The sequence below is a fragment of the Mesoplodon bidens genome, assembly GCF_964165515.1.
Source record: "Mesoplodon bidens genome assembly, chromosome: X".
NCBI lineage: Eukaryota > Metazoa > Chordata > Mammalia > Artiodactyla > Ziphiidae > Mesoplodon > Mesoplodon bidens.
The window spans coordinates 112,375,791-112,390,822 of record NC_138163.1 but is presented as its reverse complement, the minus strand read 5'-3'; the positions used below and the strand labels follow the sequence as shown (position 1 = coordinate 112,390,822).

The 15,032-nt window shown below is 37.5% G+C and overlaps 1 protein-coding gene across 2 annotated transcripts in view; it reads right to left on the bottom strand.

The window, feature by feature from the left end:
• DMD (dystrophin) overlaps positions 1-15,032 on the bottom strand; it is a 2,087,389-nt gene that overhangs the window by 721,357 nt on the left and 1,351,000 nt on the right. For both annotated transcript variants that reach the window (XM_081221405.1, XM_081221404.1), the window contains exon 49: positions 1,600-1,701. In XM_081221405.1, coding sequence (XP_081077531.1) covers positions 1,600-1,701 — 102 coding nt within the window. The remainder of the gene's footprint in view (positions 1-1,599; positions 1,702-15,032) is intronic.

The window sequence follows — 15,032 nt, the reverse complement described above, 5'->3', positions numbered from 1 at the left end:
GAGTTGAGGGTATGATAAATTAGCTTCAACTGCTTGGATTGTTTACATACAATGAAAAGAAAAATTTTCTCGTTGACTTTCAATTAAGGCTTTCCCTCTGTTTCTTTTTTTTTATAAAGGCACTAAAGCAAAAGCCAATTGAAATGCATGTCTGTAATCTGTAACAATTATGCCAAATCCTGCATAAAGTCTTTGAGGATCAAACAAGAGTAGGCAGAACAGACCTACAAAATGGTCCATTGGTCTGTCGCATTGCTTGCTATGAAAGTCACTCTGTTAATCAAGAAAGGTGTCTGCTTGGGGACTGGCTTTCTCTAGAGCATCAAAAGAAACCCTGAAATTTGCTGCTTTCAGGACCTTTTCTAGCTCTCCAATCTAAATACTGTACACATTGCTACTTTATGAAAATTATCATACCAGTCCTAGACTGGATGCAAATTATTTTGGGGGGATGTTAGGAGTGGGGACAATGTATTCCTGTATAAATGTCTATCGATATCTACAGAGGAAATCTGTGCCTTTCACCACCTGGTGTTTGGACATTGCATTTAGGCTAAAACTTTAAATTTACCTAAGAAAAAGCCCCTTGTAAACTGTAAGGAAAACAAACAAGCTTCTAGAAATGAAGCGACACAGTGTAAGTCATGGTAGTGTTATTTGCAAGGACAAACTAGTTCTGTATAATGAGGTTATTGACCTGCACTGTTTTAGAGCAGTTTTCAACATGAGGGTGAGGCCCACTAAATCTCAGCCTGCGACAGTAGCTAGAGAAACCAGGACTGATCAATAAACAGCCACCATTACAGGCTCTTGGGAACCTTCATCATAATGGGAGCCATTATAATTTTGGTCAGGTACAGAAAATAAGGTGACCTATACCTAACGTCTATTTATCACTGGACTCTCATTAGCAAGTGGAAGCCATTGATTAGCTATTTTTTGAAAACTGAGCTGGTTTTCCATTTCTCTCCTCATGTAATAGCCCTGAGAATAAATGTGTCCTAGACTTCAAAATGCACATGGGGAAAGGAAAGAAGTAGAAAGCTTTCTCCCTGGCCAGCTTTTTACTGAAGAGAGAAGCAATTACATGACATTCCACTAAAAATTCTTGACCCAATAAAGTACTGAAGCCTGAATGCCGATTTTCCTCTTTCATAAGAAAGAGCAACAGAGAAAAGAAAGGTCATGGACCATATTGTGATTCTTTACAGCTGTTGGAGACAGACAGTATGATGCAGTAGCTTGATTTGAATTAAGCCAAACGATATGAAAAGCATCAAGGCTGGCAAGCAAAGCAACAGAGCCTCAAAGAATTTAATCTACCTTGAAGGTGGGACTACCTTTTTGTATTGATGGCAGCGCACCAGGCCAGAAATGAGTCCTTTAATGCAATGACTCGTTAATAGCCTTAAGATCACAATACATAACTAGGACATGTTGATCAAAAAGATAGCTCTGCCGCTCCTATTGCAGGATGGCCAATATTTCTTTACAAGTTATTTCATCGATAATAAATAGACCATGTCAATGGCAAATGTACAACAGGGGAAGCATAACCCATTATGAGGTAATGGATATTGCTAGAGGTTGCTTCATTACCTTCACGGGCTGAGTGGCTGGTTTTTCCTTATACAAATGCTGCCCTTTAGACAAAATCCCTTCCACATCCGGCTGTTTAGCTTGAACTGCTACTTCAGTTTCCTGGGGAAAAGAGCACATACAGTGCAGATTAACTTCACAGTTAGCAATAAAATTACTAAATTTAAATATACCCTTGGAGACTCCACATGCATTGCAGATCAATTTCTGCACAGTACATAGGGGCACAAAGTAGTTTTCAGTGCAGAGAAAAGAAATGGAGGTCTTTGTGAAACACACCAAAGTTTAAAAAATTTATCCCAAATCTTCTTGAGTTATGTCATAATACTATTATATAGAAACAGAGACACTTTATATTTTTCCAAAAAGTAGAATGCAATAATGAGAAGTATGATCTATGAATATGATTAATATGGATAAATACTATTGTTAGCTTCAATAATCTCAGTAATCCTAATGTCCATTTTACTCCACAAACCTCTTATTTTAACAGGATTCTTCTCGGGACTCTGGTTCTAAAATTTTGTTTTGAAATAGAAACCAAATAAATCTTTCCACAGCATTGTCGAAATTATTAACTTTCTTTCCAAAAAGTAAACATTTAAAGCACAGTATCAAGGCTTATTAATTATTAAGCAGTGAAATTAAATAGGCTTTTTGAGGAATGATTAAATTATCTTTTTTTTTTTTTTTTTTGCGGTACGCGGGCCTCTCACTGTTGTGGCCTCTCCCGTTGCGGAGCACAGGCTCCGGACGCGCAGGCTCAGCGGCCATGGCTCACGGGCCCAGCCGCTCCACGGCATGTGGGATCTTCCCGGACCGGGGCACGAACCCGTGTCCCCTGCATCGGCAGGCGGACTCCCAACCACTGCGCCACCAGGGAAGCCCTAAATTATCTTTAAAAATGTGTTTTTCCTTAGTCTGGAGAAGATTGAAGCATGACCGTATGACCAAAAAAAATGAAACAAAACACAAGAAAAAAAAATCCTCTTCAGATATATGAATATAAAGTGCTTTGCTACTGGGTGCTGTCTAGCTCTCCTGAAGAGAGGACAAAAGAAACGTGCATAAAATGAAGCTGAAGGGAGTGAAGTTAAATATTACAGAAGACTTTTTGGATGTAACACTTGTTAAACACTAGGATGGAGTATCGATTAATCAATGTCAGGCGTCAGTCAGGGCCTGGGCAATCTTCCCCAGATGGCAACTCCTGATTAACACATATCCCTCTTCCTCCCTCTCCTACCCTGTAGCCTCCCAGCACTGCCATGTATACGTGTCTTCATGCCACCGTTTCCTTTATCCACTGTGTTTGTACCTGTCCTCTCTCAGCTCATCTGAGCAGGGTGTCCTCTGAACACAAATTACTGTAATCTTATATGGCACAGTAGGATGTCACGTAACTTGTGAGTGCTCATCACATGCTCTTGAGAAGGATTATTTCTACAGTTCTTATAATAAATAGCAATGGGAGGTAGGCACTTTGGTTAAAAGGGTCCATAACCTGAAGGCTAACTCCATGTGTTAAATGGGTACGTGTGCAACACACAGACACACACACACACACACACACATCACCTTTAGAGACAATAATTCTGGAAGAAACAAACCTAGAATTGTAAGTATCAATTCACTCTTTATGATAAAAAGTTCTAAACGTGATTTTTTTAAAAAAATTGCAAAATTGTAACAAGTTCAAAATCGGAGTGTACTTTGTGAGGGTTGGGTAATTCCTTCTTCCTTTAAAAATGATTTATAAGTACACCCAGTATAAATTCTATACCTTCAGAAAATGAGCACAAGTAGTCTATAATTTTACCACTGTTTCAGGTATGCAGTAAATGATGAGCACTAACACCTTTCTCTCCCTGCCCCTAGTCTTCAATCGCAAATAAATAGTTCCAAAGATCACAAAGAATCGATGCCACTATTGAGAAGGCACTGGCAAATAACCAGGATTAAAAGACTGCATTTGATATGGCAAGGAAGTCCCTCAGGAAATAAACACACAAATTTTTAATTCATGAAAGTTTCACTGGCAAACGAACAGAAACAGCAGCAAGGCTGACATGAGAGCAGCCCCGATATTACTTAGAGCTCCAAGTTCTAAGGTGGTGCTTATTAGATGGACTGTGGAAAAGGTGGCATGCCATGTGAAATGTCTATGTTTTGCACCTGCAGGAAGTAAAATATTTCCTCTTCAGGCCACTGAATTTGCCCTAGATTTAGTCCTCTGATGAATGAGCACTGCAAAGTCACATCACTTCCGTTTATAGAAACGTTTCCTAGCAGCATGTCCTTTCATCAATACTACTGCCATCTCTTCGTCCTTTAGTGAAATAATGGAGAGTTTAAGTACCTGTATAAGATTTACACCTGGCCTAACAGAAATAGAGCAATGGGTGAGAGAAATCATGTTCAGCTCTTAATTCTTTGTGGGTACTTTCCCTTCGCAATTTTTTGGAGAACTGGATATCTAATGATATGCACCTTTGATAAACTACTGTAGAAAGAGCATTTTGAAGATAAATTTCTACAATTTACCTCACTACATTTACTTGCAGTGTGAATTTATTAGTTAAAAGATAGGTCACTTATTGAGGGTTGAATTTTATTGCTTGAAGGGTCAACTGTAGTAAATACAATTAAATTCCCTTAAAATGTCCCTTAGTATAGTTTTCTTAAGTTAGTGTGAAAAAATACACTATGAGAAGCTGATCATCACCATGAAAAAAATGGAAGTATGTGTGAGACAAATTTTTAAATTTTGATATCCCTCCATGCAATTAAAACTTGACATGGAAAAACTGAAAAGCAAGCAAACAAACAAAAAAGCCCAGCCAAATCACATGACTATGCAAAGAAAAAGCTGCTGAAATCATTAGCTGTGCTGAAAATATCAACAAACTGCTATAGTGACTGCTATAGTGATTATGTCACTATAATAATATTAACAGGGGCTTCCCTGGTGGCGCAGTGGTTGAGAGTCCGCCTGCCGATGCAGGGGACGCGGGTTCGTGCCCCGGTCCGGGAAGATCCCACATGCCGCGGAGCAGCTGGGCCCGTGAGCCATGGCTGCTGAGCCTGCGCGTCCGGAGCCTGTGCTCCGCAACGGGAGAGGCCACAGCGGTGAGAGACCCGTGTACCGCAAAAAAAAAAAATAAAATAAAAAAATAATATTAACAAACCAGAGTTGCTAAAACTTTACCATGTGTCAAAACACTGTATGTTTCATACATTTTTTCCTCATACTTACACTCCTACAAAAAGGGTATTATCTGGGACTTCCCTGGTGGCGCAGTGGTTAAGAATACACCTGCCAATGCAGGAGACACGGGTTCCATCCCTGGTCTGGAAAGATCCCACATGCTGTGGAGCAACTAAGCCTGTGTGCCACGGCTACTGAGCCTGTGCTCTAGAGCACACGTGCCACAACTACTGAAGCCCGCGTGCCTAGAGCCCGTGCTCCACAACAAGAGAAGCCACTGCAATGAGAAGCCCGCGCACAGCAACGAAGACCCAACACAGCCAAAAATAAATAAATTTATAAAAAAGAAAGGGTATTATCTAATTTTGCAGATGCTAAAACTGAGGGAGATTAAGTCAACTGTCCAAGGCCATGTAGCTTGCAAATGGCAGAGTTGATATTATTACCGGGAAGTGTGTATCACTAAACCTCCACTTTATCCCTCCTTTGTTGAGTACAGTGTGTATGTGTGTGTGTGTGTGTGTGTGTATGCACATGCTAAAACTGGCAGCCACATCTCTTACTATCATGTTAATTTTTTTCCTCTTCTTTAACTCCAGTACATTCTATAGTATCCTTCCAGTGTGTAAATGAGAGAAAATCCTGCCTCTTCCCACCGGAAAATAAATTCTTACATAGCTTTTAAAAAGCTCCAAGGGTGTCTCTTTGTGGGTTTACAATTGCCAAACTGATGATATCCAGGTCAGAGGATTGGTTTGAGTAAATCTTTTTTTTTTTTTTTTCTTTTTGCAGTATGTGGGCCTCTCACTGTTGTGGCCTCTCCCGCTGTGGAGCACAGGCTCCGGACGCGCAGGCCCAGCGGCCATGGCTCACGGGCCCAGCCGCTCCGCGGCATGTGGGATCCCCCCAGACCAGGGCACGAACCCGTGTCCCCTGCATCGGCAGGCGGACTCTCAACCACTGCGCCACCAGGGAAGCCCTGAGTAAATCTTTTATCTCACAAATGCCCTCACATCTTTATATGATTTAAGATAAGGTGCAGGAGGTCACCACTAAAATGGAAACACAGCTAATTATAGTGGCCAGTCTTTTCTAAGTAGAAAGTGTTCAACTTCAAAGAACATTCAGACAAGAAAGTCTTCATGGGATTTCAACCAAAAAAACCTCACTTCTAATAATAGAACATTTCCATTTAAGTTTTTCCCTCTGCCTTATTCTTAATATATCCCCTGAAAGGTAAGATTGCACACCAGGAGTTAAGACCCTTATGATGTAACTAGAGTTTTTTTTTTCCAACATAGTACTGACAGTTCACTAAAATCTCATGCATAATTTTAAGTATATAATTTTTACTAAATAGGTAATAGGAATAACTCTTCATCAATACTAGGAGAATACTGCAGTGTACTTTTAAAAAATCCAGCCTTGATAGGTTTTCAAAATGGAGTAACTCTCTAAGCACCTTCAGTCTTATTTCTTATTAGACAGCATTACTAATATTGCTGGTGGTGTTGGTCTGACGAGCAGCGAAGCAACGGTTAGTGGTAAAAAAGACTGAACAACCCCTCTGAGGATGAAAGTAGCAATTCATATGCAAATTAATGTACACTTACATTCTCTAAGAATTTATTCATTGACTACTGTGTTTCTAATTCAATATTAAACTGATTGCACACTTTTTTTTTAAACTAGAAATTTGGTGCTGCTAAAGATAATATAAGAGAGCTACATTTTGCCTTGTTTTCCTTTATTATTTTAAATTTATTTATATTTCTATCATTTTACTTATTGCTAACCTTAGAATATATCAATATGTATGTATATATATATGTGTATATATACATAAAAAATATATATATCACAACATAAAAAGGGTGGGTGAATACACTCTCTTCCCCATTGACTTTGGGCTTTACCACATGCCTCACTTAGATCAATGGACTGTGGGCAGACATGACTGCATGACAGCTCTGAGCTAGGTCTTTAAAGGCAATTCAGGATTTGCTAGTACCTCTAGTTCCTGCCTTCCACCATGAGAGAATAATGTATCATAAAGAAGCTGCTCTTTCAGCCTGGGTTCTGGAATGAGAAGACATTTGGAGCAGATCCACAGCCTAGGATGAGAAAATCTGAACTTGACCCATAGTGTAGAGTAAAGCTGCTGCTGATATGCAATTTGGGGGTCATTTGTTACTGCAGCAAGAGCTGACAATTACAATGTTATAGTGAAACAAGCAAACAAATATATGGCTTTCTGGGAAGAAAAAACAAAGTAAGCCTTTAAAATAAATGGGCTCTAGTCACATATATTGACTGCACTGTCTCTCATTCCATATACAAACTGTTTGCTAAAAAGGGTGGCAAGAAACGAAAAATGAAATGGAATCAATATTGTGTTAGAGCCTGACTTCTCTGGCTTTGATTGTCAGGCAGACTCTGACAAATGAAGGCTGATGGATGGAAAAACACAACATTGTGCAGCTGAGTTTCTTTCTCTTTTCCCTCATGCTGAGTGACTATTCTTTTATTTATCTACAATTAGGTTTGCTAGACCACAGCAACACGGCTCTCCTTCACTGTAACTGCAGCCTGTCAAGTACGTGCCAAGCTGATTGACAAAGAATGACAGGTTCTCTCTTTCCATTCTGAGCTAATCAAGGGCAGCCCACCAAAGGGAGGTTTTCTTCTGATTTAGAGATTTATGGATTTCAAAAATAATCTGGCCAAATATACAAAATATAATGCCATATTGATTTTTAAAGTGGCAAGTGTTTTGAAGCCAAGAAGATAGAATCTATTAAGGTACACACTCAGAATATTCAAGGCCAACCAAAGAGTGGACATAGGTGTGACCATCAGGTAATGAGACTGATATCCAGAAGCCACTTGTAGAAGCCCTCCATTCATAAAGATGGGGTTTCAAAGTCCTTTTGGCAGTAGAATGCCTTTGGCAAACAAAACCTTACCCAACCCTCCCCAGCATACTAATCAATTCATTCAGTAAATATATACTGAATATAAGAGCACCTATTATGTTCTAAATACTATTTTGATACTGGATATATAACAGTCAATAAAACAGACAAAATTTTTCTGTTCTTGTGAAGTTTACATTCTAATGGGAACCATGGACGATAAAATATAAATTACGGCACATCCAAGGATGAAAAGTGCTAAAGTCAAAACAAAACAAAACAAAACAAACAAAGCATCAAGTGGGGATAGGAGGTGTATGTGTGAGCTAAAGGAATGTGGGAGGTGGACATTTGAGAAAGTGCCTCCAGGGGAAAAGCCTGAGAAGGTGACATTTGAGTAAACTTTAGGAGGAAGTGAGGGAATGAATCAAGCAGTGTTTCAGGGAAGAACAATCCATGCAAGGGCAACAGCAAGTGCAAAGGCCCTGTGGCAGGTGTGTGTCTGGCATGATCAATACAAGTATAAGGAAGCCAGGGTAAGAGGAGTCTACCGAGCAAGGGAAGCAAGCCAGAGAGATGGGGGAGGGTAGGTCCTGCAGGGCAATTAGGTGAGGACTTGGGCTGTTACTCTGACTGATATTAGGAAGCATAGGAGGGTTTTCAGCAGAGGAGTGATATGATCTGACTTATTTTTTAACATCATTCTGGCTGCTGTGTTAAGATTAGACTGAAAGAATGCAGAGAGTAGACAGTAATTATGAGCAGACTCCCAAGAGGGTTTGTTAAATCTACACTGCTTGGAGGGAAGTACTTGCTTGCTGAAACCCAATGTACTTACTCCAAAAATCTTTATACATACAGTTCTTAAATGAGGACTAAATCCCTGATCTGGTTTAATAGCACAGGACACTGCTTGAAGCAGTCTCATTCAATGAAACTGGTGCTCTCCAGGCTTTACTATGCTCCTAAGTCCTTAGTGGTGAAGAGTGTGGGCTCTTCAGCCTGGTTATCTAAACTCCAACCCTGGCATGAATTGACTAACTGCAATAAAGACCATATGGCCCATAAATCCTAAAACATGTTCTAAAACCTTTGCTATTTGGCTCTTTGCAGAAAAAGTTAGCCAACGGCTGATCTAGAGAAATGGTTAGGATTGGCATTTGTGACTCTAAAAACCTTCAGGTACACAGAAAAATTATATTTTTAAAGATAAAACACAAGTGACATTTTGCCTTTTACATCCTTATATAGACACATAGACATCGTCTAACAATTTATAGTTATACTTTAGAGAGGGCTCAACAAATATTTTAGGTGTTGTGGGTCATATGGTTCCTGTCATACCTGGAGTCTGCCACCATCATATAAAAGCAACCATAGACAATATGTAAACAAATGAGCGTGGCTGTGTTTCAATAACTATTTACAAAAAGACACAGTGGACTGAATTTGGCCCTTGGACTATAGTTTGCTGACTCCTGCTTTGATGTATTACAGTGTTCTTGGAAGTAATCAGACTAGGGATAAGAACATGTGAGTTCTAGGCTTATTAATTCCTGAGCTGGGGCAAGTTACTTAAATTCCCTAATTTCCGTATCTTTAATTATAAAATGGATGAAAGTGAGAGAGATTATTGTGGATAAAGAGTTAAAAACAACTTTTTCCCCTCAGCATCAGACTTTGACCTTCAAAGAACTTTCTAGCTGTATTTTCCCTGGAAACCTGATAAAATCGGAATGTCAAATGTGTTAGTAGGCAGCATTGCTTCTGCAAAAAAAAAAAAAAAAAAAAAAAAAAGACTGGTAAATTACACCTGGCTTAGGAGTTCTACATTTGAACTACAAATGTGTAAGGGAAAGTGATAGTTTTGGGGATCCCCTGAGTGCAGTAACTCTTGTAACTGAGCATGTACCTTTCAAGGATCTTGGAAACTCTGTGTTATACGACATTAGCTCCTGGGACCCATGAAGCTTCTAGGCCAGGGTTGACCCAGCACCACTGTGTGAGTCTGCTTTCTTTTTACCTGAACTATCATCTGAGAGTGTGCAGGTGCTGCAAAGAGAGTAGCTCTTGGATGGCTCGGTGAATGTTGTACAAACTGCTGTGTATTCTAAGCCCACTGAAGAGAGATGTCTGATCCCGCCTTCCTGGGAAGCTGTGCTTCTGTTCCTGTAGCCTTCTAAGTGAATTTAAAGCTGCATGTGGTTAATGGTAGCCTTGTTCAGTTGCACATAAGAAGACTTGCTGACGGGCTTGACAAGAATCATTTCTAAGACCCACATTTTATTTCCACAAATATACTGCTCTGAATTGGGATACATTTTACAAATGATGGTATGCCATAGTCTACTTGGCAGCACGTTTTTCTTAGTGACAGATAAAATAACGATGCGTATTCTTATCAGTGGTGTCTTAGAAACAATGAAATATGGTATGTGACCAGGATATTCATAGTAGGTCAGGATCAAATGATTTAGTATATGCAAAGATAATACTAACTGCTACCACTTATTGAGAACTTACCAAGTACAAACACTCTGCTATGCACTTAACATTAATCATTTTAAGTAATCTCATTCAATCTCCACTGCAGAGCCTTTCAGCAGACATTATTATCATTTTTCAGATTAGAAAACTACAGTCAAGAGAGGTTAAGAAACTTGCTTAAGGCACAAGCTAACAAATGGTAGATGTGAGATTTGAACCCTGGTCTGTCTGATGCATATCCTGCATACTTATTTACTATACTATAGGTTATATTAATTTAAGTATGGTACAAATATACAAGATTTTATTTGATGAATCACAGGGTTTAGAACCAGAATAAAGTAGTTTTGATTAATGTGTACTTTTAGTTTAAATCAGGGTTTCTCAACCTCAGCACTACTGACATTTTGGTCTGGGTAATTATTTGTTGCAGGCAGCTGCCCAGTGTATTGTGGGATATTTTACAGCACCCTTGGTCACTATTCACAAGATGCCAGTGGCACTTCCTCCTTCCCCGGATGTGCCAACCCAAAATATCTTCAGACATTGACAAATTCCCTTGGAGAATAAATCACCACTAATTGAGAACCACTGAATTATTGAATGTGTGAATGAACAAATGAAAGAATGTCTATCTACTCATGGTCTACATTTCCAGTATACATGAAATAGTATGATTTCATATGAACACCTTTCTTTCCTTTTTCCTTTTTCTTATATGGAGCACTGTTTGCAGCGCCAGATGTTTACGTATTTTTTTTCAGATGCACTACTATGCACACTATTGACTCTTAAACCACATTTGAATGTGGTTCTAATGAACTCTAACCATAATTGCATGTTTCCCTTCCAGCTGAATTGTTCCTAAAAACATTGCTTTAAATAACCCAAAGGGATTAAGGAACACAGTGGATTCTTCAGAATAGAGAGACATATATAACAAAGTAATTTTCCCAGGTCCCTGCATCATCTTTTCCTTGCTTTGTACATTCACCTTGGCTAATGGTATTTGCATTATTTCTAACTGATATGGCACAACCCTAAATTATCATCCATATGGTAAATGGACATAGTCCTTAAAAAAGTAAGTATTATTAAACACTAGAAGTTTCTTTTTAAAATATAAAACAGCAGTTAGGAAAAATTTCATTGAAAAGCAAAGAGCAATTCAATTCTGACTTCATGACTGACATACACTTCAAAAAAAATTAAAGATGCCTTGTTTTTACTGTTAAGTGTTGTACCAAAATTATAGTCATTATATAAAACAACCCTTTCTAAATTCTTCAATAACTTGTAAACTCAAAGAATCAAATGAGTTGCTGAACTAAGCTTGTATTTAAAAAAAAACAGCAACAAAAACATCCAAGATTTCTCTCATGAATAGCTTTTCCTTAAACACGTATAGAAAACAAAGCAAACATGAAGGTTTCTGAAAAGAAGGAAAATAACACATGATGGACTAAAGCCCCTTCTTTGGTTCACACAACATGTTAGCTTTCATCTTGGGTCCTAGGTCTTCAATTACTCTGCCATACTTAGTTTTTATAGTCTTGCAACTTTCTATGATTTCTACCATTGCAGCAAGGTGAGCATATTTCATTGGTCTCCTGTAAAGTCAATGATAAGGTTTTGGGTAAGGAACTATGGCCCTGTATTTTAGATTCATATAACTGCTAGAATCCAGAATATACAGAGAACTCATATCATCTGTAAGAGAAACCAAACAATCTAACAGAAAATTGGGCCAAGAATGTGAAGAGTCAACTCATGGATAGAAAAATCTGAACGGCCAAGAAACATGAAAAACTGTTCAACCATCGATATGCAAATTAATGTAATACATTAGTGCCATTGCCTGTTGCTGTGGAAAGCAATTTACGATATATAATAAAGATATGAATATTCTGATGAGCCAGCAGTTCTACTTCTAGGTATTGTCACAGGGTTTATGAGGAGACCTACAAAGAATGTTCTTTCAGCACTGTTCACATTACTGAAAAATTGGAAACAACCTAATGATTACTCATATGGAATCTCATAACCCTATTGTTTTGTTCCTATTCAAATCAGAAATACTTTTTAACAGATTACTTCTCTATCCTAAAGGCACTTTAAATCACTGTTCTTATTTCATATGGTGTCCAAAATTCTATTTAACTTAGTCATAAGTTAAACTTAATGTTTCTATTCATAACTGACTCATTGAAGATATTAAAGACAATAAAAGAATAATGCTGTCTCTAATAGATCTGACTTTAGCTATAATGTCATATGCATGATATAATCTCAGATAACATTCGTCTAGTTTTGAGTGAAGCATAGGAATGTACATGTATGTGTGCCTAATTTTGTATTTGTGTTATCTCTCCAATTATGTAAATCACTAATACCTATTACTATGTTAATACTAGACGATAAATTGTAATCAATGTTACCATGAATTATTAATTTTATGTTTCTTATCTACTACAAATAATGTAAAAGACAGAGATGCTTATCTATCCATATTTTCTCCACCTGCTATTCACAAAAGTTCTCTCAGAAAGTCCTGAAAATTAAAAGTATGCACACATGGCTTTGTAATTTCATGGGTCAATAAGTAGAATTTTAGTTATATCCTATACTTTCTTGTGAGTGCTTCCATATTTTGCCTTTTGAACGCTTGAGAGAATTATTAATTTCAAGAAAATCAATTTCATTTGAATGACTAGCATGTTATATAGTCAGTTATTATTATAAATGCATCTTGAGTTTTTTAATCTTAAAATTAAAACTATTATTAACTACATTTGAAACTACATTTGAAAATTAGTTACAAATTAGAATGTATTCATATTTCTACTTTCTGTTAAAATGCACGATTGCAGGATTGTTACTTAGGTTTTCATGTTTTCCTTGATGAAAAGCTCCATTTGTTCTGGTTTTTAAGTTTGCACTCGAATCTTAAGAAATAAATTCACCCACATTATCAAGAAAAAAAAAAACTATTATTAAAATAGTCCAAGTTAAATAATTATGGCTGCTTTTATTAACTATACACATTGTGCTTTCTTATGATGAGGAATTGCTAAATATTCATTACTTCCAGAGGAGGCAATGAAGTATTCAGAAATTGGAAGCTGTGGCATCAGAAGTATTGGGCATGCAAACTCTCAGTTTCTAATATATATTGTTTTGAAATTATAGAGCAAATTAAATGCATTTACACTGGGTGATAATTTAACTAGTTAATTTACAACTAAGGTGTCTCTTTTTCAAAATATGTATATCAGATATATATTGAAGTATTTGGTATCCTCCATAATATGTGTAACTCCATACATAATATATACACATATTTCTTTTCCAACACGTAAATGAATATGTCTGGTTATACTAATGCTACTTCTTGAAGGATAGCCAGGAAGAATGAGAGAAATACATGAAAAGGAGAACAGCAGATAGGTGGTAATTTGGAAGTATTTGGAATACGAAGGTGATTGCTAAGTCATGTATAACTGACTAAAGAATGTAGTAACATCAGCTAATTTTGTCTCTTAGATGAAAGGAGTACTTTTAATATACAACCTAGAACTGTATTTGTTAATTAGATTTATAATTTACACCTATTCTCAATGACACAGAAATTAATATAATAAGTGAAATCTCAGGATACAGAACTGTATATTCAAGAGGAAATATTGCCATGGCATTCCTTAAAGCACTATTTTTAGAATGCTATAGAATTTCATTAGAGGTATTCATCTTTAAATTAATTTCCATCAATCATTTCAGTAGTTTTTTAAACTCTTAAATATGAGTGGAAGTTTAAATTGGTATAAGTTTATGAGATGGCAAATGAACAGTAAAATAGCTTTACTTAAAATAAGTATTTCTTGAATAGATGTATATGTATAACTGATTCACTTTGTTATAAAGCAGAAACTAACACACCATTGTGAAGCAATTATACTCCAATAAAGTTGTAAAAAAAAAGTTTTTCTTAAAGTGTTCTCGTTAGTGTTAAACGATTTTTCTGTGTATTTGTCTTTTTCCTCCCCTTTTAAAATAAACTCACAAAGATTATGGCCATAGCTTCTCTCACTTTTGTTTTCCCCCACAGCACCTGATACAATACTCTATCTGTAAACACCAAGTCCACACCCTCCCCCCTCAGAAAAGTATAATGAGTGGCCTTACGTTGCTGTAACTTCTTGGCAGTCATCCTTACCCATAACCATAGTCATACTTGTTTTTAGAGGTGTCATAATTACGTATTTAGAATTTTAAGTATTCTTCTGTGGTAACTCACAGATTTAAGGATTCCTTTAGCAACCAATAGAGTTAAATAAGCAGAGCATGGCATTTCCTGATGAAAATACAAGTTCCCAGCCATGAAGTCAGTAGGGTAGACACACTCACCAGGCACACAAGGGGCACTGGTACAGAGACCAGAGGGTCAAGGAGAGTACAGAGACCGGCTCTGAGGCCTGTAGGTCATGTATGCCATGTAATTTTCTCTCACCTGTCAATCCACGTGTCATCTTAGGAGCAGGAGGTTAAAGGAATCTGAAAGACTGGCAATTTACCCAAGTGATACCAACTCATATAAAGAGACTGGTAAATTTGTTTCAGAGTGAGATCCTTTTTTCTCACTACCCAACATGGGGGAAGCTTATGCAGGTCAGTGAGGAATAAAGAAGTTGCATCTGTGTGAGTCAGTATCTGACCCCCAAGACATATCTATACGTCTCCTCCTGCATATTTATTATATTTATGACTATTTGCCTACTTAAGAATCCATCACGATGTTTCTCAAAGTGTAGTTCCCAGACCAGTGG